A 24,493-nucleotide genomic window follows, 5' to 3' on the forward strand; every position below is an offset into this window, starting at 1 on the left:
CTGGTATAGTCAGAGCTTAGAGAGGGGAGAAGCCCAAATGAAAAGTAGGGGGAAATAAGCAAATATGAAGGGAAGAAGTATACATATTAGAGCAGGAACATTTTTTACTCTTCTGTTGTACACTGTTTTTATTCTCTGACTTTTTCTTGCACGGAGAATAAACCCTTCTCCAATATTCGCCCAAAGCTATTTACAAATTCGAGTCAGGAACTCAATAAACAAAGAGAATGGGTCAGAGGAGCCACTGAAGCCTGGAACACAGCCTACATTACACTTACAAAAATTTCATTTGCAGGAGCAAATATTTTGATTCCAACATTTTTGGGTCGTATTAGGATCAGGAGCTGGGGTGGATGACAACAAGCTGTTTGCCTAAAAAAAATGTCCCAAGTTTGAATCGGCATGTACTCATCATGTTTCCTGATGTTAAAATAGAAACTTGTTTTGCTCACAGAAAATAACTTGAAATCAAAGTCATTTGTGTTGAAATCATTTATTTTCTCATTCTTAGGGAAAATTCCTCTTCTTAGACAGAATGAGAGATAAGGAAGGTAAAATTATCCAGCAACAGGCTTTAGTCTTAGATTCTGTAAAGTCTTGGAACCACCTCACAATAAAACAAAATGTTTTGTTTTTGTTTTATTTGCGGTAACATTCCAAATAAAACAGTTTCTATTAATGACTGGATTTTGTGAGGTTCTAGTCTGTATTTTGGTACTATTTTTAAATGGAGGAAATGTGGAAATCTTTCAGCCTTCCAATAATAAAATGATAGTGAAGATGCTACATGATTCCATCTTTGGTCAATGTATGCCCCGGACAGGAAGAGACACTCTTGTCTACTTTCTTAATAGACTTAACGCTGAGTTGAACAAGCTTAAAACAGCCCGTCGCTACTTTACTTCAAAGTATTTTCTTTCCCCTGGGGGGAAAAAAATGTGCCAAGCCACAGCTTGGGGATAAGCAAACTCCCGGAGTTGGCTCTCCCCAGCCAATACTGTCCAAGTCCTGCAGTAGTTGCACTGAAGGCATACTCTGGGTTTCCTATCTCACTTTTTGCTCCAGTTCCTTGCTCCAAGACACACCCTCCCGATTTGAACTCACCTGCACTAAGCCCTTCTCCCAGACTGTGCCTACAGCGCTTACCTCTCCCAGCTGTAACCCCGCAGCTCCCCTCCCCTCCACTTCCTGGCTCACCAATAGCCTCAGCTTCCTCCTCAGCTTATTAGATTTCTACCTTTGCTTCCCATCTCAGAGTAGCTCACTCCTGCAGACTCCTTCAGTCCCCAGCACTGCCGGGTCTCCGGGGAGCCTGCGCGCGCTTCCCTTCACTCCAGGCTCCCGGGTAGCAGGGACGGAGGCCAGGCACGCGCGTGGGCTCGCGTCCTTCCCCGCCCCTCTGGCTGCGCGTCTGCCCTCCCTCTTTCCATCCCTCCCTCCCCTGCAGAGCCTCCCTCTCCACGGGAGGGAACCATCGAACTCCGTAGAGGGGCTGCGGGCATCTGGCCAGAGCGGTTCGGGCTACTCTCCAGCTCCACGCTTCTGCCCCCTGAGCGCCAGTAGAGGCGGGAGCGGGACTCCTGCGGCTAGCTCCCGAGGGAAAAGGGCTGGGGGGAAGAGCGCGCGCTCCTCTGCGGCCCCCGCTGGCTGTCAGCGAAGCTCCTCCCCTCCAACCTGTTCCCCTCGCCGCTGGCTGCCGCCGCCTCTGCCTCCGCCTCAGTAGCGCTCCTCTAGCCCCAGCCCTGGTGCGTTTCCTGGAGGGCTTCCCCTCCGGCCATGGATTTACTCCTGGGACTGTTGCTAGCGTCCTCGCTCTACCTGCCGGCTTCGGCAGAGTTCGATGGGAGGTAAGTGTACTCCTCGTAATGAAACCGCAGTTTTGGGGACACCGGGGGCTGGGGCCCGAGGAGAGATGTTCCCCCGCTCACCTCTTGGGCCAGGGAGGCGTTAGTTAACAGCCTCGGCTGTGGTCGGGACCCTATACCAACCCCAGCTGGAGAAAGAGAAATCAGTCCTTGAAGTCCCTTGCAGTAATTTGCAAGCCCTGCCTTCTTCCCGCTGCAGACAGACGGAATGGAGAGCCACCTGTGCGGGGCAAATAACTTACTAGCGGGGCGGGGGCCGCGGGTTGCAGGGCGTCCACGCCTCCCTCTGTTACATCTCTTCTCCCCCGACCCTCGTCCCATCCCCGCCCCCCAGTCGGGAGAAGGAAGATTCTTGGCGAGGAAGGGTCACAGACTGTGCCCTCGTGCCCCAGATTAGAGAGTTCCGAACCAGGCGGAGTGAATCTCCGACATTCCGACTTTCTTAGGCTGCCCGTTCACTTTTCGCTGGCAGATCCTCTACAGCGCAAAGGGCAAACTTCTGAGTTCTTCCCCAGTAAATCCCACCGTACTTCTACTTGGGCCCCAAGTACACCCCCGCTAGGGGCGGGGGGAAGAGTCTGTGGGCTCTGGTGAGGTTGCCGCGTCCTCTTGCCCTCTTTCTCCGCCTCTGAAGAGTTGGAGACTGAGAGCATGCCCCGAAAACCTGAGAGAAGGGACATCGTCCCTCTGTAGTGAAGGCCCAGGGACACGGGGTTGGGGCCGAGGCGTGTGTTGAGTGCTTGAATAATGCATCTCGCCCCTAGCAGGGACCCGACATCTGCGTGCTTTGACAGGTTTGAACAACTCCTCTCGCTACGCGCTGTCTCTCAGCTGGGGCGCACTCCTTCCTGCAGGCTGCGCCCTCCCTCCAGCCGGCAGGGAACAGCTGCCGGGCTCTCCTACAGTTGAAGGCACCGGGAACCCCTACCTGCTGCCTGCTAGGGCCGCGGCGGTGTGGTTTTGTGTGCGTGCTTAGTTACCTCCGGGCAGCCAGCGGACAGATTAAGCCACTACTTGGATTTTTATTTCTGGTGGATCTGCTAAGGGTGTCTGGCGCCCGGGGCACGTCTGCGAGGGTCAGCCAGCCCGGGAGCTTTCTCTCCTTTGGCTGATTGAAATGTTTCTGGAATTGGAAGCCCGCTTCCTTGCTCCTTATACCTTTCCCGGCTCGCCCCCTAAAGAAACAACCCACACCTGGTTTACCTGCAGTCTTGGAATGAATCTTTGCTGCTCTGGGTTGGCTTTCTTGTTCCTACTAAGAAATAACAGTTGAAGAGTGATGAGAAAAAAGTGCAAGCACCTGGTTCTTTATACATGGTCTGGGTAATTTGAAAGTTTGGGGACTTTTTGGTGGGACAGTAAAGGGAAAAACATCTCTAGCAGGGGAATGAGACTATCTTCTCTTTTATTCTATGCACATGCCTGTGTGCATGTATAAACGATTTCAATGCAGTTTTTATACTCCCAGTTCCAGCTAGGAATTCATTGATTATTCATGTGCCCAAGATCTTGTGGATTCTTTTTTAAAAATTAGGAAACGGCATGACCATGAATTTCCCCCCCTTTTTTTGGCAAGGACAGCTTAACTCTAGAAAAGAAACCATTAACAACAACAACAACAAAAAAGATCCAAAGGAAGAACGTATATAAAATCAATAGCATTCGATGACCTGTGGTGTCTTCTTAAGCTGTTAAAATATGATAAAATACTTTCCATTGGTTACTTCTAGCCTTGCACTAATAATAATAGGAGTTTATAATGGTACTTGACAATTAAGAGTCTAAAGTTTTTATAAAGCTGTTTTATAAGCCTTATCTCATCTGATCCATAGAACAACTGGGTTAGCTAAAGGGAAGGGACATGACTAAATTCTTTACAAACATTATTATCACAATTATCTCTCACACACAAACACACACAACTAGTAAGTGTCTAAGGTTGAATTTGAACTCAGGTCTCCTAAATCCAGGCCCTAGGCTCTATCCACTGGCCATGTAGCTACTAGTAAAGGGATGCTATTTAGAAATGAGAAAACCGAGAGTCTTGATTAACTAAGATAGTAGAGGTAGAAAGACTAGAACTCAAGTCTTCAGACCTCTTTTCATTTACCTTCAAGCAATCATTCTACATCCTACCCTGCAGACCCCTTTCTTACTCTGTCACACTACATAAAAAGGAAACAGGGAAGATTATTGACACAGAAAAGAAAACATTCTGTTTCTTTTTACCAAGTCAGTTTTTTCCAAGACAATTATAGTTAAACTTTTTGTAAACTTTTTTGACTTGTTGCTAAGATTTTTTTTCCACAAGTGCTTTTGGTTGAGAACTTTTAAAAAGCCTTTTCAAATCACCTCTATTTTTTTCTCACTATATTCAGGGTGAGGAAAGATAATCTCTCACTTTTCTTATTCCACATTTAAATGAGAGAAAATATAGGTTATTTTTATTCTTTATGCTGGCAAATTTATTTTTGATGTTTAATTACTTATGTAGAATCAGTCAAAGCTTTTGATTTTGTCCATGACTGGTAATGGGCCACTAGAAATAAAGTTTTAACAACCTCACCCATCCAATGAGTGGGAGTCATGAATATCCAAGATAAATTGGCTTAGCTGATCCTAAAGAAGAGCTGGGCAGTTGGATGGCCAAGTAGATAGAATGATGGGCCTGGAGTCAGGAAGACATGTTCAAATTGGCTTCAGATACTTACTAGCCATGTGACCTTAGGCAAGTCACTTATCTAACCCTATTTGTCCCAGTTTCTTCAATTGCAGAATTGAACTAGAGAAGGAAATGGCAAACCACTCTAATATCTTTGCCAAGAAAATCCCAAATGAAGTCATGTAGAATCAGTCACCTCTGAGATGAATAAACAGCAGAGAATATTATCTACTATTTGGGGTTTTATTTTCACTGTGGGAGCTAGATTATAATGAATATCACTAGAAAAGCAAATTCAACTCTCATCCACCTAAAAGTTTAACATTTCTGTAGATATGACAGATTTGGCAGAGAAATAAATGCCATATAATTTCTTTAAAAATCATAATTAGTATTCATTTTCCCAATTGCAAGTAATAACAATTTTTAACATACATTTTCTGAAATTATGAGATCCAAATTGTCTTCCCTCCTCTCTTCCAGAGATATTAAGTAATTTGATCTAGGATATACATGTATGATCATGCAAAACATATTTCCACATTGGTCATGTTGTGAGAGAATAGTCCTATTAAACCAAAACCCCCAAATAAAAACAGTCATTAATAAAGTGAAAAATAGTATGCTTCAATCTGCATTCTTACTTCATCAGTTATGCCATATCATTTCTAAGAAATTCATGGCAATGTTATTTTTCATCTCCAAAATGTATTTATCTGACTTCTCTTTCTCTCTCTGTCTCTCTCTCTGTCTCTCTCTCTCTCACTCTCTGTTTCTCTTTTGTAGGTGGCCCAGGCAAATAGTGTCCTCCATTGGACTGTGTCGTTACGGCGGTAGGATTGACTGCTGCTGGGGCTGGGCCCGTCAGTCCTGGGGACAGTGTCAGCGTGAGTATCATCACTGCTGGGGCTTTTAGCCACCTAAGAAGAGGGGCTTTTCACAGTTATTAACGGCTTTCACTCTACACAGTGCAGGGCTTATTACTGAACAGGGCTCGGCATGTGCAGGTCTGATGTTAAGTTTTTTCGGTATGGTCTCAGGTTCCTTATCTTGCCCTTTCCCAACCTGACCTCCCTTTGTTATGATGCCAATTTTGTTGTTTATTGGGAACCATCCAGAACTTCCCACTTAATTGTTTGTCTCTAATATTTCTAGCTTCTGCTTTCTCATCAAACTTGCTTCTCGTTGCTCTAGGCTTCAAGATGGGGCAAGATAATGAGTCTAGACTGTATTTACATTAAATAAACCTTGAACTTGATGACTCTGATAAAATATTTGCCACAGCTGTAATATAATAAAAGGTGGCCCATTTAGAAAACATGTTCTTGAAGTACAATCTGAATAGGTCACTCAACATGACCAACGAAAATTTCATAGTAACTCAAAGAAATACTGATTCCAAATTAATTCTATATTGTTTAATTGATGCCATCTAACCTGTGCTTAGTCAACATATTGGTTTCACTTTTTCCACGACCATAAAAAAGGTCAATCCAGGGGTATAACACATGAGCTAAGGAAGGTTTCCCTCCCCCACCCCTTAACATACAATTTTTAGAGCTAGGAATCCCCCCTTCCCAATCTACCAACCCAAGTTATCAAATTGATGATCACAGAATTGTTCACCTGAGCACTGTGATCCCTAGGATATCTCCAAGGTGGAAGAGAACTGGACTGGGTATGCCAACCCTGGAAATTGTCAGTGTCAGATTAGTATTTGGTAGCAAATATGTTTTGTAGTCATCAATTAGAAGACAGATCAAGTGAAAGAATGAAAAGCAAGGAGGCCAACATTGAAAAGTAAGGAGGTGGTCTAGAGATAGTGAAGTATTAAAGCAACTTATGTGCATAAAAGCTAGGAGTTTACATAGCAATTTTAAGCTCAGTGATGATTTCAACTTCATGCCTTTCTTAATTTTCAGTAGAGAAAGAATGATGAGGCTTATTTATTCTGGATGGGTCTCTCTATTTAGCCTTATTTTGTAGTCTGTTCAAGATATTTAAAAAGTGTGGGCAAAGCATTTGTAATATTATGCTCTGTTAATGTCTTTTATATGGAAATAGAGGGGATAGAGACCAAAAGAGAGGAAAGGTGCTAGGGGATAATTTGTGGACTATTAGAATAGTGTCAGGTGAAGACCTTTTCTCAAGGCTCTGACTTGGAGATGTTAACCTGGGAAGGCACTCTATATTAGCAATAGGAGGGAGGAGCTGCTGGGATCAACAAAGTCTTCTTCTAGACCTCTGTTTCTGGGTGGCCAGCTGGTGCAGTTACTCTCAAGGGGTGGCAATGATTTCCTGTTGTCCTGTTGATAATTCCATTTCCAGGGAACTTCCATTGTGAATCCCAGTGGCAGCTGGATGAATACAGTTCCTCAGCTCCACCCTGAATAAGCAGTAATATTGGCAAGATGCCCAGGAACAAGGGGGTGGGGAAGAGCCTTACTCTGAGGCAGAGTGCCAGCAGGAAAGCAGAGGAGTTAGAAGTACATGTATCTTCAGCTAAAATGTGCTGTTGGAGCATTCTAAGTGGAGAACTCCATGTGCATCTTGGAGAGCCACCACATTCACAATGGAATACCAGAGGTAGCATCTCTACCTGTTCCACAGTTCCTTTTTCCAATGTCCCTTTTACCCTAACTAATTTGGAATTTCTGTACCTGAGTTATTTTCAAAGTTCCATTAACAATAATAGAGACAATGAAAAATTGAAGAATCCATCCTGGTTTTGAGCAAGTCTTTCCATGATAATATTCTTAATAGCTACTGGGGATACTATAGCCCAGTGATGACAAACCTTTTGGAGAACAAGTGCCCAGAATGCAACCATCACACCACATGTGAGCCCCCTGCTTTACCCCAGACAGGAGAGAGAGAAAGAACTCCCATTGGGCTTCTGATGTGAGAAATGACCTCAGGGGAGTATGGAGAGGGGCAAGAAAACAGCCTCCTCTAGCACATGTGCCATAGCTTTGCCAACACAGCTATAGCCCCTGAGAAGGAATCTTCAAGAGAGCCAGAGATTATATTCTAACTTTTTGGTTAATTTTTCTGGTGTAAGTGTTAAAAAATTAGTTCCAAATAAATATCATAGTCATAGAACTTTGAGCTGGAATTCCCTCTGAGGTGCACTACTAAGTAGCAATCCATCATATGACATGTTCTGGATTTCTGCCAATCTCAGCTACAACCTGCTTGGAATATCTTGTATCCCTTCTGAAGTGTCAGAGGAATGTCTGGGAGCAAGAATGTGGATCAACCACCAGAATAGCAGTAAGACTCTGATATGGTGCTGGGTAAATATGTACTTCCACACCATGTCTTCTTCCATTCTTCTACAGTTGCATATGCATGCATTTATCAGTTTGGTATTATAGGAGACAACAATTTGTTCCACCTCGTGATTAAGGAATTAGGAACATCGTTTTGAATATGAAATTCTTAATAATATATTATAGCTAGCATTTATATAATATTTTAAGGTTTGCAAAGCACTTTATAAATATTACCTCATTTGATCCTCACAACAACTGTGGGAGGTAGATGCTATTATTTTACAAATGAGGAAACTGAGGCTAAGTGGGGTTTAAGAGACTTGCTCAGTATCCGAGGCCATATTTGAACTCAGATCTTCCGGGGTCCAAGTCTATTGCTCAGAACAGGTATTCATCTGGGAATGGGAAGAAGAGAGAAATTATTATAGAAACTTAAGATATTGTAATATCTAGTATTTTTCACATGTAGTAAATAAATTAATCCTTGATAATAAATTAAACCTTGGTGGCTTGGGTAAGGTGAGGGAATGGGATAATTGGGGTAAAAGGGAATAACCATCAGGGTTTTAGCTGGGTCAAATCACAGTGGGTCCTTATAATAGATGAGGTGCCAGGTTTGGGAAAGGAAGCTTAACAAGGAGAGTCCGTATATATGAAAGAGATTTTAATAATATTTGCAACAGGTAAGGAAGGGATTAGGTAATCTACCTTAAAGTACTAAGGGTCTCCTCCCCCAAAGTCTGGTAGAGTAGAACTACTCTACAGGCTAAACCTGAGAGCTGCCTAATCTCAAACCAATCCAGCAACTGGATGGTGAACAGGTACAGCTGTAGTTGTGGGGATCTCATGTATATCCACAGATATCTCTTCAGTAGATGAGTTTCACAGATGTCCAGTGAGGGAGCAAGGATTGTTGACATGCAGGGTCCACTCCTGTCATGTCTTACCTCAGCTCGACCTATCTCCAGATACACAGGTCTCTTGCTTGTAGATGAGTTCAGTAGATCACAATTCACACACAGGAGAAAAAGCAGCTTCCTCCCTCCAGGAGTTCAACTGACTTCTGTTTCCCACACATGGAATTCTAAGCCTATTCCTTGTCAATCAGATCTTACTAAGCTAAACTAAATAACACACATGAAGGAGATTAAATTTATTCTCCAATTAAAATTATTCTCCAATCTGTGAACTTATCTATGTATTTCCTCCTACAATACACTCAGGTTATTATCTATCTCTACTGTATCTATTTCCTTTTTGACTCTTTCCCATAAATTCAGTGTCCTTCATTCAGGTATTGACTTTCCTCATATTCTCTTGACATATCAGAGATACCAATGAAATATATGCTTGTAAAAGCTGAAAGAGACCTTAGAGACCATCAAGTCCAGCCCCATCATTTTCACAGATGAAGAAACTAACTCGACAAGGTCACTCAACAAATAATAATTGAGGCAGGATTTGGACCTAGGTCTTTCAGTCTCCCAAATCTAGTGCTCTCTTTCAGATACCATATTGCTATAGCTTGAGGGCACTCCATCAATTGTCCTTTCTCTCTTGTTACCTAACGAACCACCCCCCTTTTCTTTGTTTGTTCACCCATTTCTCCTATGGTATCCTTCACACCACTTCTGCCTTCTTCCTTATAATGTGTGGCAACTAGTTCATACACGTATCCTTTCATTACCCTTTGGACAGTCCTCAACTTCTTCCAGTGACCGTCATGCTTTTGACTGTTTTCATACCTTTTCCAGAGTCTCCCTTTTTTCATCCTTTCTCTCATTATTCATTTAATTTACATAATTAGATATAATAGAAGAAAGAAGCCCATTTTCAAGTTTGACCTTTCTCTCATCATTCTTTCTGCCTCTCAGAACAAACATAATGTTTCTAGATGTGTACACATACATATTCATGGCTCTAAATAATTATAAACACTACATAATCTATGATTTATGCTCATAGAATTTTGCTTGAGTGAAAATTAATAAGTTTATTTCACCAGGAGGCAACGTTAACAAAGACCAGGATTATGTCCAGTTTCACAGCTCTCTGGGCATCACAACTTTTCTTATGTTTCTTTGAAAAATATAAAATAACTCTGAAATTCAATGAGTTGTCGTCATAGAATAAACCACTTTTGAAGAAAAAGGAGCCAAGTAGTTCCTACATGCATCTATTGGCAGATTTTAAAAAGACAGGGTGGTTAGGGTTATTTTTTTAAAATGACTAAGATTGATTTTGCTTCATCTGTGGTTTCTTTAAGAATCCCATGCATCTCTTGTACATTCAAAATTAAGTCATAGCCACGCTAATTGTCCCATTTGGGGATGCTAGAGTCCCAACTGGAAGTTTCTCCACTATAATTTATGTGCTCTGTAATTATTTGGGGACCCTTCTCCTACAGCATTGCCACAGATAGCTTTGTGAATGTTTTGATTTGTTGGAATAGTCAAATATGGAAGACATTTTTAGGGAGCCAGAGAATACTCCAGATGTATAGAAAGTAAGCTACTTGGGAAGAACAATGTCCTCTGAATTAGGAATCCTTGATGTTAGCTCTAAAGCCTTGTTAGAGGCTGTGGAAGTCATTTGACTTTTCATTTTGGGTTCTAGAAGAAGCAGCAAGGTTGGTAGTATGGAGGGTATTGGGCTTGAATTCAGGGAATGTTGAATTCAAATTATGCCTCAGATATCCTGGCTCTAAGCTCTTATATCCTCAATTTCTTCATCTGTTAAATGGGAATGATAATTTACAGGATTGTTGTGAGAATCAAATAAGAATACACATGTACATTATTTTGCTTGCCTTAATGTAACGTATAAACACACTGACTGTGTTCATTTCTGGCCATCTCAAACGAAGTTTATCTGGAAAAAAAATTCTGTGAAAACCATTTGAATTTTATATAGCCTTTCTTCCAGACAGTTCAAAGTAGTACCATATTTAGTAATGGGATATGTATCTTTTTCTTAATAGTTAAACCTAATATCAGAACTCTCCCCATAGAAAAATGTCAGAGATTAGGAAATTCAATTCTTAAAAAAAAAAGTAAGAGTCTCTAAATTTCAGCCAACTAAGTCTGGGCTGCAAGGAAGAGAGGAAGTTGAAGTGCCAAGGTCACTCTATGGAAGATGACATTGTCCTGTTTTTCTCAAAATAGAAATCTAAAAAATCACACTCAGCAGATTCTGATGGGCCCCATGTCCCAAAGCATAGCTGGGTTTTTTTGAAGACACAGATATAATTTGGATGTTGGCAAGTCTTTTTTTTTTTTTTTGGACCTCCAAATTAATGAGAGTCAGATATTTGTAAGTGAACACATCACGTGTTATTTTTAAGTTTCTAACATGCTGTCTCATGTTTGCTTGTGTCCTGGAGAGCAGGAGTTCTTATGTACTTTGATGTGTCTTGAGTTCCACTAGCAGTCTGATGAAGCCTATGGACCCTTTCTCAGAATAATATTTTTAAACCCATAAAACAGAATATCTTGGACTCCAAATGAAACCTGTTATGTTGAAATACATTTATCAAACAAGTTTGGGAATTCCAGGTTAAGAACTCCTCCCTACAGATGGAAATAAAATCAACTTAACCACCAAGATATCAGAGTTGCTAAGAATCATTTTCCCTACCACCACATCCAACTGGAGTTTCCCATTCAGCCCAGAAGCCTCTGTTCCATCATTATGTCAGTTCTAAGCAGCAATCAAAGAACAAGAAGGATCAGAAAGGCTCCTAGAATAGGCAGTCAAAGCTGTCAGCATGTTTCCTGCCCACACCTCTTTCCCGTGCCAACATTGCTGCTTCGCTTGCCATGAAACACAAACCTTTTGGAGGCATAAACAGATCATGCACTAACAAAGCAAAAAGGGACAGTCGTGCCTCCTTCTTTCTTGTTATTTGTTTTTCATTTGTGTTCCTAACTCATAAGTGATAAGAAAAAATGGTATATTGAATATTGGTAATCATCAAATTCACCTGGGATTTACAATCATCAAGTGTTACAGCAGCTTTTATTTAAAAGAAAGCCTTAGGTAGTTTATCCTAGAATAGAATAATAGAGTTGGGGAGCTGGAAGAGACCACAGAGATCATCTAATTCCAACTCTTTATTCATATAAGGAAATTAAAATTTAGAAAAGGAAATTATCTGTCCAGGGTCACACAGAATATTTGTGAGGCCATTCGGAGACTACATTAAATATGCTGATACTTAATAGTTACAACTGATGGTCACAAAATATTCTCGTTTCCTAATTTGAGCCATTTCTCTGCTTTTAAACCTTTTCAGTATCATTATAGTAGATTTTATCTGTATATTGGTACTCTTTCTGCTTTGTTGACACTGAGCCCTCTGGCTGAAGTTATTCATTCATACTAGAGGAAATGGATTTAAAGCTTGGCTTTGGCATGATCTATAAGTTAAGTGATTTCTCTGGCATATTTAGAGAAAATCAGCAGAATACTTAGGTTGTATGTTTTCTTATAGTAATCTCTGACCACAGTATTTTTTTCCCCTCACAAGTTTGGCTCTGTATATGGTAGCAATTCTGTATGGAGAGCATTGTACAAATGTGAACACACACACACACACACACACACACACACACACACACACACCAGGAAGCTGGTACCAGGTTTCAGCAGGGCTATCAATTTCAGAATTTTGGCTGACAGTGAGCAATTTGTGGTTTCCAAAGGAAATTATGTGAAATAAGGTGGTTTTGTATCATTTCTTTTCAAGAGAAGGCAAAATGTAGGTTTGTTTGTGTTTCACTTGGAGATCTTGGGTTTAAAACATAAACACAGAATGAATCTTTGCTCTGTAAGGTTCTCTTCTCCCCTCCTTAAAAAACTAACCCAAAATTTGCATGAAAATTCTTTACATCAGAAACTAATGGTTATTCTTCACTAGGATTGTAGGTCATAGACTTAGAGTTTAATCCCTCCATTCTGCAGATGGGGAGGAGACTGACGTGTCGAAGCCTTCTGACTCCAAGGCCATCATTCTTTTCCACTCCACTTTCCACTAACAATTTTAGGTCAGTGATGAGGCTTCAGTAAAGCTGATGCCAATGTATGAAACTGGTTGAAGTTTGGAACCTCTTAAAGCTAGAGGAGCAATGTCATTCATATATATATTCCAGCTAGAACCAGACATTAAAAATTAATATAGCTTATTATTTCCCAATTACATATAAAAACAATTTCAACATTTGTTTTTTAAAATTTTGAGTCGTAAATTCTCTCCTCTCCCTTCCCCACTCATTGAGATGGCAAGCAATTTGATATAGATTATACATGTGCAGTCATGCAAAACATTTCCATGTTAGTCATGTTATGAAAGAAAACACAGACCAAAAAGAAAAAAAACTAAAGAAGAATTTTAAAAGTATGCTTTGATCTGCATTCAGACTCCATTAGTTCTTTCTCTGGAGGTGAAAAGCATTTTTTATCATGGGTCCTTTGGAATTGTCTTGGATCATTGTACTGCTGAGAACAGCTAAGTCAGTCATAGTCGATCATTGGACAATATTGTTGTTACCGTGTACACTGTTTTATTACTTGGTAGAGCCAAAACTTCTTGCAAGTGGGCAAGCAACAAACATTTATTAAATTTACGGTATGCCAGGCACTGTGCTAAGAGCTGAGGCTATAAATGCAATCAAAATGAAAGACAGTCCCTGCCGTCACGGAGCTGACATTCTAATGGAGAAAGGCAACAAATAAAAGGGAGCTGAAAAGAGAAAAAGGAATGGAGGTGGAGAAACCTGTAAGCAACATCCAGAGTTAGAAGCCCATCTAAGAGAGGAATGAAGGATGGCCTGCCTGGGCCTCTCCTTGAAATGGCAATCTGGAAGGAACCAATCAAAAGAGGAAGTGGGGCAGCCTAGCAAAGGAGTTTTCCAGGTGAGAAGGAAACAACAGAGATGGATAATCAGCATATTAAGGAGTAGTTTTCATTTTTATATTGGATAGCCTTTAAGCATATGAAATGATTTCAGTTTCACAAATCTTTTTTATATTAGACAAGTTGGGTTCTATCTACCAAGGATGTGCTGGAGGCTGATTGTTAAATTCTCAGGTTGAGCATTTACACCTCAGAAATTCTTAAAGCTAAAAATCAGGGCTTCATTTATTGTTTGGTTGAATGTCTAAGAAAATGGTAACAATGCAAATTAAATATGAAAGTGTGTAATGGATATATGGGGCTTTTTTATGACACCCATTTACTAGAACTCCTGCCATTCAGCATTTTCATTTGTTTAAAAACTAGTTGGTTAAAACTCCGTTGGAAAAAAAAAACCCAAAACAGAAACACAATCCATGAAATTTCTAGTTCTCTGCAGAAGATAAAGACTTAATAAGTTTTGAAGCAGAATATACTTTTCATTGGTTTCTTATTTTGATTTTTAAAGATCACTTTACAAGTTGTAAGTTGTGACCTGCTTTTATCACAACTAGGAAATTGCTTAGTTGTCCCTCGATTAGGGAAAGGCTGAACAAATTATAGTATACAATGGTGATGGAATACTGCTGTGCTGTAAGGACTTGGAGGGTTTCTGTATGAACTGGGAGAACCTCCAGGAACTGATGCAGAGTGAAACGAGCAGAACCAGGACAACATTGTACACAGAAAGTAAAACATTGTGGAACAATCCAATGTAATGGACTTTGCTACTAGCAACAAGCCAGATCACTCCAGAAGGACTTATGGGAAAGCATGCTGTCCACATTGAGAGAAAGAACTATGGGAGTAGAAATGCAAAAGAAGAACATGATATCACTATATGTGGTTTGGGGTTTGGGCTTTAAAAGATTGTCCTATAGCAAAAATTAACACTATGGAAATAGGTATCAAGTGATAACATTTGTATAACCAGTGGAATTGCTTGTTGGCTCTGGGATGGGGCGAAGGAAGAGGGGAGGGAAAGAAAATGAATCATGTAAATATGGAAAAATATTTCTAAATAAATTTAAAAAAAAGAGAGATCATCTTTAGTTTTAAAATGCAAGGAAAGAACAACAAATATGTTTGACAGATTCTGAAGTTTGCTTGTTTGTTATCAACAGCTGTGGTTACAGTATTTGAAATGGTATTTAACCTTTCACAGCTGCTCCGTCATAGGGGTAATCCTGATACTCAAGGACAATCTTACATTCCAGAGCCCCGTTAAGACTTGTTAATACACAGATGCTCCCAGTATTCCCTGCTCCAATCTGAGAATGCGAATGTGAAGGATATGGGTAAAGATCAGTCCTTCAGTTGAGGCATTCTTAATCTTTTCTTTGTGTGTGCTTGTGATGCTATAGTAGCTCAGTGGATAAAGTTCTGGATTAGGAAAAGGATGACCTGAGTTCAGATCCACCCCAGGTGACACTACCTGTATAACCCTGAGCAAGTCACTTCTTTTCATGGTCTCAGTTTCCCCAACTGTAAAACATAGATAATAACAGTATCCATCTCACAGGATTTTTGTGAGCCTCAAATGAGAATACCCACATAAAAGTGCTTTGCAAACCTCAGTATTAAACTCAGGCAGTCTAGTAAAACTTTTGGACCTTTTTTCAAAGTAATATTTATAAATTCATTTTAAAAATCTCTAGGATTACAATGGAAACCAATTATGTTGAAATATAGTTACCTTTTCATTTTTAAATGTATTATTTACTTTTTTTTTTAAACCCTTGTACTTCGGTATATTGTCTCATAGGTGGAAGATTGGTAAGGGTGGGCAATGGGGGTCAAGTGACTTGCCCAGGGTCACACAGCTGGGAAGTAGCTGAGGCCGGGTTTGAACCTAGGACCTCCTGTCTCTAGGCCTGACTCTCACTCCACTGAGCTACCCAGCTGCCCCGGTATTATTTACTTTTAACATAGATTTAAAATTTGTTTGAGTTTTGAATTCTCTCTTTCCCAACCCGCTCCACCCATTTAGAAGGCAAAAAATGTGATATCAAGGATACATGTGAAATCATGCAAAAATATTTCTATATTAGCCATGTTGCAAAAAAAAAAGGCAAGAAAAAAAGAAGTAAAAACATTTTATATCAATTGGCATTCAGACTCCATCAGTTCTTTCTCTAGAAGTAGAAGAGTACATTTTTCATTGTACATCTTTTGAAATTGTCTTGGATCATTGTATTGATCAGAACAGCTAAGTTTTTCACAGTTGATCATTGTTGCAATATTGCTATTACCATATACAATGCTCTCCTGGTTCATTTCATTTTTACTTCATTTTGAATCATTTCATATAGCTGGGACAGGGGTAACAAACCCAGGTGCAAATATGGCAGAAACTACAAGAATTTCAGAGAATTTAATGGAACCTCAAAAGTATTTTTGCCAAAGAACCAAAACTATGAAGGTCTGGCTTAATTGTTGGATCAATTGAACAGAATTCCTGTGTGAAGAGAAGAGAAGGAGAACTGCCAGTGGAAAGAGTCCTTCCTACATGACCACTTGGCTTTAGTAAGATGGAAGTTGATAAGAGGACCGCCCTTTAGGTATAATCACTAAGGTCCCACCTGTTATTGTATTTTAAGGAGGCTACAGAGATCCTTTTGGCAGAAAGTGAGAAGTTAGCATCTTTTATCATTACCCATCTGCTTTCTTCTCCCCAGAAGGGCATCTGGCTAACATAGTAGGATTGCATAAAGTTTGTCTAGCTGCCAGGACTTCCCCTCCCTTCTTGCCCACAAGCTGTCTCCTTCTCTCAAGAATATCATATATTAGGACTTCCCTAGTAGTACTTACAAGTTCTTCAAGAAACTTTAATCCATGGATTATGGAGCATCTTAGCCAGTGAATAAATTTTTGAGATTATAATTTGCTTATTTATTTCTAATAGTCATGTACCTTACTAAGGGGATTGTGAAAATATCTGATATTTCAATAAATTAATTTGAAGCATTTAGAAATGGCTAAATTATTTTTATTCCAAAATGTTTTTAAGGTGCTCACTAAAAGAAGCAAACTGAATTCCTCTGTTCTTATTATCAACTTTGTTAAAAATGAATAAAAGCAGGGGCAGCTGGGTAGCTCAGTGGATTGAGAGCCAAGCCTAGAGACGGGAGGTCCTGGGTTCAAATATGACCTCAGACACTTCCCAGCTGTGTGACCCTGGGCAAGTCACTTGACCCCCATTGCCTACCCTTACCACTCTTCTGCCTTGGAACCAATACACAGTATTGACTCCAAGATGGAAGGTAAGGGTTATAAAAAATAAAAAATAAAAAAAATGAATAAAAGCAAATACGACAAAGATCTGCTGTTTAATTGGTTATGTCAGTGGCTTATAACTGACTGACCTACTGAGATGCAAAGGCCTTGATTATGAGTCTTGCAAATATGTTGGCCGAAGACCAGCCAATCAGTCAATTATAGGAATGATCAAATGAGGTAATATGCGTAAAGTGCTATATAAATGTTAGCCATCATTATATCTTTTTTTTTTAAATCCTTACCTTCCATCTTGGAGTCAATACTGTGTATTGGGTCTGAGGCAGAAGAGTGGTAAGGGTAGTCAATGGGGGTCAAGTGACTTGCCCAGGGTCACACAACTGGGAAGTGTCTGAGGCCGGATTTGAACCTAGGATCTCCCGTCTCTAGGCCTGGCTCTCTATTCACTGAGCTACCCAGCTGCCCCCCCCATCATTATATCTTATAAAATGATATCTTCCATAAGTAATCTAGGAATACTTATACAGTAGGATCTCATTTTACAAGACCAATACGCTCCAAGAACCTTTGTGTAAGTTGAAAACCGCTCATAATAGAGAACCCCATTATTTAATAAGTATTCTTAAAGAAAAATACCTTGGCATTTGACAACTTTTCTTAGGCTTATCAGAGCTACCAGTACCACTGCTCTTATACTCTGGGGCCATTATTAATTACTAAAAATCGTTAATGAAACAAAATGAAGCATTGGCCTGACTCGGACAGGATTTGTTATAATCGAGGACTTGGGACAAAGACTGATGTGGGAGCTAATGTTTGGCACAAAGCAAGGTAATGACTCACACTAATACTTGTAAGAGGGAGAATGAGCTTGATTGGTCTAACTGCTGAGACACTTTACAAGCAGCTTGGGGAAATGGTATGGATTTAGCATGTAATTAAAATTCTTTATTTTATGTATTTTTCTGCTTTTATTTTTTCAATTGCCTATCACATACACCTGAATTGGAATGTGTTGAGTTTGCATAATATAAGGTCCTACTTTTATCAATACAGGTCGCCATTTCTCCATAGCTTCAAGAGATTGTGTGAGTGACTGTGACACCACTTTCTGGTCAGCTTTGGAGTGAGGTTTTATATTTATACACACACACACAGACACATATGTCCTACATATGTTTTTCCAATGAAATAGACAGCTAGAAACTTTTAAACTTCCACTAAGGTTCTGCTCTGCTGCCTCATTGTGTCATGGAGATAAAATTTGAGTTCTCAAAGGTTTTGCCAATGACCTGTAATTGATAAACCTATTGAGATGTTTTCATCTTTGAATATGAGCCTTGGCAAACCTATTAACCAAAGACTGACCAACCAACCAATCAATCAATAGATATTTATTAAACATCCGTTCTGTGCCAAGCACTATACTAAGTGTTAGAGATACAAAGACAAGAATGAAATAGCCTCTTCCATTTGATTGGGAGAAGTAACCTATACATAATTAATATATCTAAATATATACAAGATAATTCTGTGTGTGTGTGTGTGTGCGTGCATGCATGAATGCTACAAATTAGTGAGATCAGGAAAAGCTTCACTATTTTGGAAATAACATTTGACCTGAGTTTTGGAAGTGACTAGGGATTCTAAGAGGAGTAACTGAAGGAGTACGCTCTAGGCATTAGGAATAGCGCAAAGGAAGGGATGGAGATGAAGGGTCATATGTGAGGAAAAACAAATAGATTAGTTTGTCTGGACCCAAGAGTGGGGTGAAGGAGTAACATAAACAAGCCTGAAAGGTAGATTGAATACAGATTGTGAAAGACTTGAAATGCCAAGCAGAGATAACACTGGGGAGCTTTGTGGAGTTTACTGAGCAGGAGAGTGATATTGTCTGGCTTTTGTTTTTTAAGGATATCATTTTGGGCAGCCATGTGGAAGACAGATAGGAGAAGGGTGAAACTTGAGGCAGTGAGACCAATTAGGAGGCTATTGCATTCAAATTTGGCTTCAGACACATCCTAGCTGTGTGACCCTGGGCAAATCACTTAATTTCAATTGCCTAGCCCTTCCACTCTTCTGTCTTGGAACTTATACTTACTATCAATTCTAAGACATAAGGCAAGGGGTTGTTTTGTTGTAATTTTTTCAAAGAAGGCTATTGCTGTAGTACAAGCAAGAGGCAATAAGAACTTGAATGTGGGGAGTGGTAGGGGAATAGAAAGAAAGGATCCATCCTGACTAAATTGCTGGAGGTATGTGACTAGAAAGTTAGCTACATCCAACTCCAGATGGAGAGATGATGGACTCAGAGTGCTCTTCAAAGCATATTTTGGGAGGACTTGGCTATTGTGGGGATTTGTTTTGCTTAGAGGTTTGGTTTTTCTTTCTTTCTCAATGGGTGGGAGAGGTGGAGGTGGGAAGGAGAGATTCACAACTGAAAATAAAATGAATTTTTTTTAAATGAGGACAGAAGATTAGCTACTAGGAAGTGAATTTTTTTGGCTGAAGAAATTCACATAGGCCATCTACTAAGGCATAATGAGATTATGACATGCTTGAAGGAAATAACCTGAGTGGATGAAATTGTGACTAGTTTGAAGCATTAAATAAATATGTAGAGGAGAAATCTTGGGTGACAAGGGAAGTACAGCTTTCAGATCACTAAATTGTTTGATGATCCTTCAGAGATGACCTGAATGTAGGCATGTGGAATTATATTTAAAAGTTTCCTAGGACTTTTTAAAAAATTCTGTTCATTATAAGGATGGCTTTTAAAAAAATTTTATTTAGAATATTTTTCCATGGTTACATGATTCATGAGCTCCCCTTGCTCTCTTCCCGTCAAGCAGTTCCATTGCCATCAAGCAGTTCCACTGGTTTATACATGTATCGTTGTTCAAAACCTATTTCCATGATATTCATATATGCAGTAGAATGATCTTTTAACATCAAAACTCCAATCACATCCCTATCACACTATGTGATAGAGCATATATTTTTCTAATGCATTTCTGGTTCCACAATTCTTTCTCTGGATGTGGATAGCATTCTTTCTTACAAGTTCCTCTGGATTGTTCTAGATTATTGCATTGCTGCTAGTAGAAAAGTCTATTACATTTGATTGTACTGTTGTGTTCTCTTGGTTCTGCTCCTTTTGCTCTGCATCAGTTCTTGGAGGTCTTTCCAGTTCACATGGAATTCCTCCATTTCTTTACTCCTTTCAGGACAATAGTACTCCATTACCAATAGACACCACAATTTATTCAGCCATTCCCCAATTGAAGGGCATCCCCTCATTTTCCAGTTTTTTGCCACCACAAAGAACGCAACTATATTTTTGTACAAGTCTTTTTCCTTATTATTCTTTGGGGTACAAACCCAGCAGTGATATGGCTGAATCAAAAGGCAGGAATTCTTTTAAAGCCCTTTGCTCATAGTTCCAAATCGCCCTCCAGAATGGTTGGACAAATTCACAACTCCACCAGCAATGTATTAATGTCCCAATTTTGCTATATCCCCTCCAACATTCATCCTTTTCCTTTGCTGCCATATTGGTCAGTCTGCTAGGTAAGAGGTGTACCTCAGAGTTGTTTTAATTTGCATTTCTCTATCAGGAGTGATTTAGAACACTTTTTCATGTGCTTATTGATAGTTTTGATTTCTAAGGATAACTTTTAAAACAACTTGATACATTCTTTTTATTAGTGCATATTTTACCACATAACAATTGCTCTAATAGAGAGAAGGAACAGACCTGTGATTTCCTTGAAAAAAGGAAACTCCCTGATGAGGAAACAACCTCTACTAATGTATATTGGTTTTCTCTCTGTAGCGTAGTGTCTTGAGAGTTACCCAGAGCATTGAGAGATGAACTGATTTGCAGTCACACAGCCATTACATGCCAGAAGAGGGACTTGAACTCATATATTTCTGGTTCTAAGGCCAGCTCTCTATCTACTATGGCATGAAGCTTTTTATACTTATAGTAGTTACTAATAACAATTTTTAACTTAAATTTTTATATGCATTTATTTTCTCCCCCTCTCTTTTTCCTTCTAATTGAACAATTAAAAAACTCCTCATAACAAATTCACATGTTTATCATATTGGATAATGAATATCTTATTCTGCTTTTTTAGTTCATCTCCTCTCTAATAGATGGTAGGTAGTAGCATGTTTCATCTCTGGCCCTTTGGAATCATGGGTTATTGCATTATTCAGAGTTCTAAAATCTTTCAAAGCTGTTTCTCTGTATGCCATATAAATTCTTCTCCTAGCTCTGTTCATGTCTCAATAAACCAGTTCATTGAAGTCTTCCCAGTTTCCTCTGAAACTACTCATTTGATCATGTCTCATGAAACAGAAATATTCCTTTATATTCATATGCTACAATTTGTCTATTCCCCAATAAGTAGGCATCCATTTAGTTTTCCAGTTCTTTGCCATCCACAAAAAATGCCATTATAAGAAATTTTCCTACATGCATATCTTTTTTCCTTTTTCTTTAATCTTGTTGGTATTTAGTGTAATAAAAGTATTTCAAGGTCAAAGCATCATATAGTTTGATGATTTGTGGGGCATTTTACACTATTTTCCAGAATGGCCAGTCAAATTCATAGTTCCGTTAATAGTATGCATGCCTATTTTCCTAAAGTTCTTCCAACATTTGACTTTTTCTTCTTTTGTCATCTTTCCCTATATGTTGATTATGCAGTGGAGTTTTTAGTTGCTTTAATTTTCATCCTTATAATTATTAATGATTTGGAGCATTTTTTCCTATGTTTGGCGATAGCTTGAATTTCTACCTTTGAAAATTGCACATTAATATCCTTTGACTATCAATTGAAGAATTATTCTCTTACTTTAAAAAAAAATTTTTAAATTTTTTTGAAACTCCTACCTTCTGTCTTGGAGTCAATACTGTGTATTGGCTCCAAGGCAGAAGAGTGGTAAGGGTAGGCAATGGGGCTCAAGTGACTTGCCCAGGTCACACAGCTGAGAAGTGGCCGAGGCCAGATTTGAACCTAGGACTTCTTGTCTCTAGGGCTGACTCTCATTCCACTGAGCTACCCAGCAGCCTCTTACTTTTTAAAGGTTCTCGTACTTATAAATTTGGATCAGTTCCTTAGATATCGAATACGAAACCTCTATTAGAGAAACTAGCTCACCTAAGTGTTTTGCTCCTAATTTTAACTACATTGGTTTTGTTTGTGTAAAAAATTATCTTCTCTGATCCTCTCTACTCATTTGGTCATGAACTCTTCCCTTTACCATAGATCAAAATGGTAATTTCTTCTGTGCACTCTAATTTCCCAATAATGTCAACTTTTTTTTAAAATTTAAACATTATTAATATTCATTTTTAACATAGTTACATGATTCCTGCTCCTACTTTCCCCTTCACCCCCCGCATTCCCTCCACCCATGGCTGATGCACATTTCCACTAGTTTTGTCATGTGTCCTTGATCAAGACTTATTTCCAAATTGTTGTTAGTTGCATTGGTTTGGTAGTTTCTAGTCCACACCCTCAATCATGTCCACCCCGACCCATGCATTCAAGCAGTTGTTTTCCTTATATGTTTCCTCTCCTGCAGTCCTTCCTCTGAATGTGGGCAGCATTCTTTACCATAAATCCCTCAGAATTGTCCTGGGTCATTGTATTGCTGCTGGTACAGAACTCCATTATATTTGATTTTACCACAGTATATCAGTCTCTGTGTACAATGTTCTTCTGGCTCTCCTCCTTTCGCTCTGCATCAGTTCCTGGAGGTCTTCCCAGTTCACATGGAACTCCTCCAGTTTATTATTCCTTTGAGCACAATAGTATTCCATCACCCGCATATACCACAGTTTGTTTAGCTATTCCCCAATTGAAGGACATCCCCTCCTTTTCCAGTTTGTTACCACCACAAAAACCACAGCTATAAATATTTTTGTACAAGTCTGTCTATCTGTGATCTCTTTGGGGTACAAACCCAGCAATGGTATGGCTGGATCAAAGGGCAGGCATTCTTTTATAGCCCTTTGAGCATGATTCCAAATTGCCAGCCAGAATGCCTGGATCAGTTCACAACTCCACCAGCAATGCATTAATGTCCCAATTTTGCCACATCCCCTCCAACATTCATTACTCTCCCCTTCTTTCATTTTAGCCAATCTGCTAGGTGTGAGGTGATACCTCAGAGTTGTTTTGATTTGCATTTCTCTAATTATTAGAGATTTAGAACACTTTCTCATGTACTTATTGATACTTTTGATTTCTTTACCTGAAAATTGCCTATTCATGTCTCTTGCCCATTTTATCAATTGGGGAATGGCTTGATTTTTTTTTTTGAATTTTTTTTTTAAACCCTTGTACTTTGGTGTATTGTCTCATAGGTGGAAGAGTGGTAAGGGTGGGCAATGGGGGTCAAGTGACTTGCCCAGGGTCACACAGCTGGGAAGTGGCTGAGGCCGGGTTTGAACCTAAGACCTCCTGTCTCTAGGCCTGACTCTCACTCCACTGAGCTACCCAGCTGCCCCAAATGGCTTGATTTTTTATACAATTGATTTAACTCCTTGTATATTTGGGCAGCTGAGTGGCTCAGTGGATTGAGAGCCAGGCCTAGAGACTGGAGGTCCTAGGTTCAAGTCCGGCCTCGGACACTTCCAGCTGTGTGACCTTGGGCAAGTCACTTGACCCATACTGCCCACCCTTACCACTCCTGGGCCAAGGACGGTCCCTAGCCCGGATGAAAAAGGAGGGTTGGGCGTGGGGCTAGCAACCCCACCCTGTAAAAACTATATCTGCTAAAGAAACTGCAACCCAAAGTAGGGGCAGCTGGGCTAGCTCAGTGGATTGAGAGCCAGGCCTAGAGACGAAAAGGTCCTAGGTTCAAGTCCGGGTTCAGACACTTCCCAGCTGGGTGACCCTGAGCGACTATGTGTGCCATTGCCTACTGGTTGTGGCCCTATGTGTGCCATTGCCTACTGGTTGTGGCACTATGCTCCTTGAATGGAGTCCCAGGATAAAAAAAATAAATAAATAAAAAATATTTGAGTAATTAGACCCCTGTCAGAGTTTTTCGTTATAAAGATTTTTTCCCAATTTGTTGTTTCCCTCCTGATTTTGACTACATTGTTTTTGTTTGTACCAAAGCTTTTTAGTTTAATATAATCAAAACCATTTAATTTACATTTTGTAATTTTCTCTAACTCTTGCTTGGTTTTAAAGTCTTTCCTTTCCCAGAGATCTGACAAGTATACTATTCTGTGTTCACTTAACATGTTTATAGTTTCCCTCTTTATATTCAAGTCGTTCACCCATTCTGAATTTATCTTGGTGTAGGGTGTGAGATGTTGATCTAGATCTAATCTCTCCCATATTGTTTTCCAAATTTCCCAGCAGTTTTTGTCAAATAGTGGATTCATGTCCCAAAAGTTGGGCTCTTTGGGTTTATCATACACTGTCTTGCTGATGTCATTAACCCCAAGTCTATTCCACTGATCCTCCCTTCT

General features: G+C 39.8%; 1 protein-coding gene across 5 annotated transcripts in view; it reads left to right on the forward strand.

Moving 5' to 3' along the window:
- Positions 1 to 1,776: 1,776 nt before the first annotated feature.
- NPNT (nephronectin) overlaps positions 1,777 to 24,493 on the forward strand; it is a 134,286-nt gene continuing 111,569 nt past the window's right edge. For all 5 annotated transcript variants that reach the window (XM_044680513.1, XM_044680512.1, XM_044680514.1 and 2 more), the window contains exons 1-2: positions 1,777 to 1,847; positions 5,314 to 5,414. In XM_044680513.1, coding sequence (XP_044536448.1) covers positions 1,777 to 1,847; positions 5,314 to 5,414 — 172 coding nt within the window. The remainder of the gene's footprint in view (positions 1,848 to 5,313; positions 5,415 to 24,493) is intronic.

Source organism: Gracilinanus agilis, chromosome 6 (genome assembly GCF_016433145.1).
Source record: "Gracilinanus agilis isolate LMUSP501 chromosome 6, AgileGrace, whole genome shotgun sequence".
NCBI lineage: Eukaryota > Metazoa > Chordata > Mammalia > Didelphimorphia > Didelphidae > Gracilinanus > Gracilinanus agilis.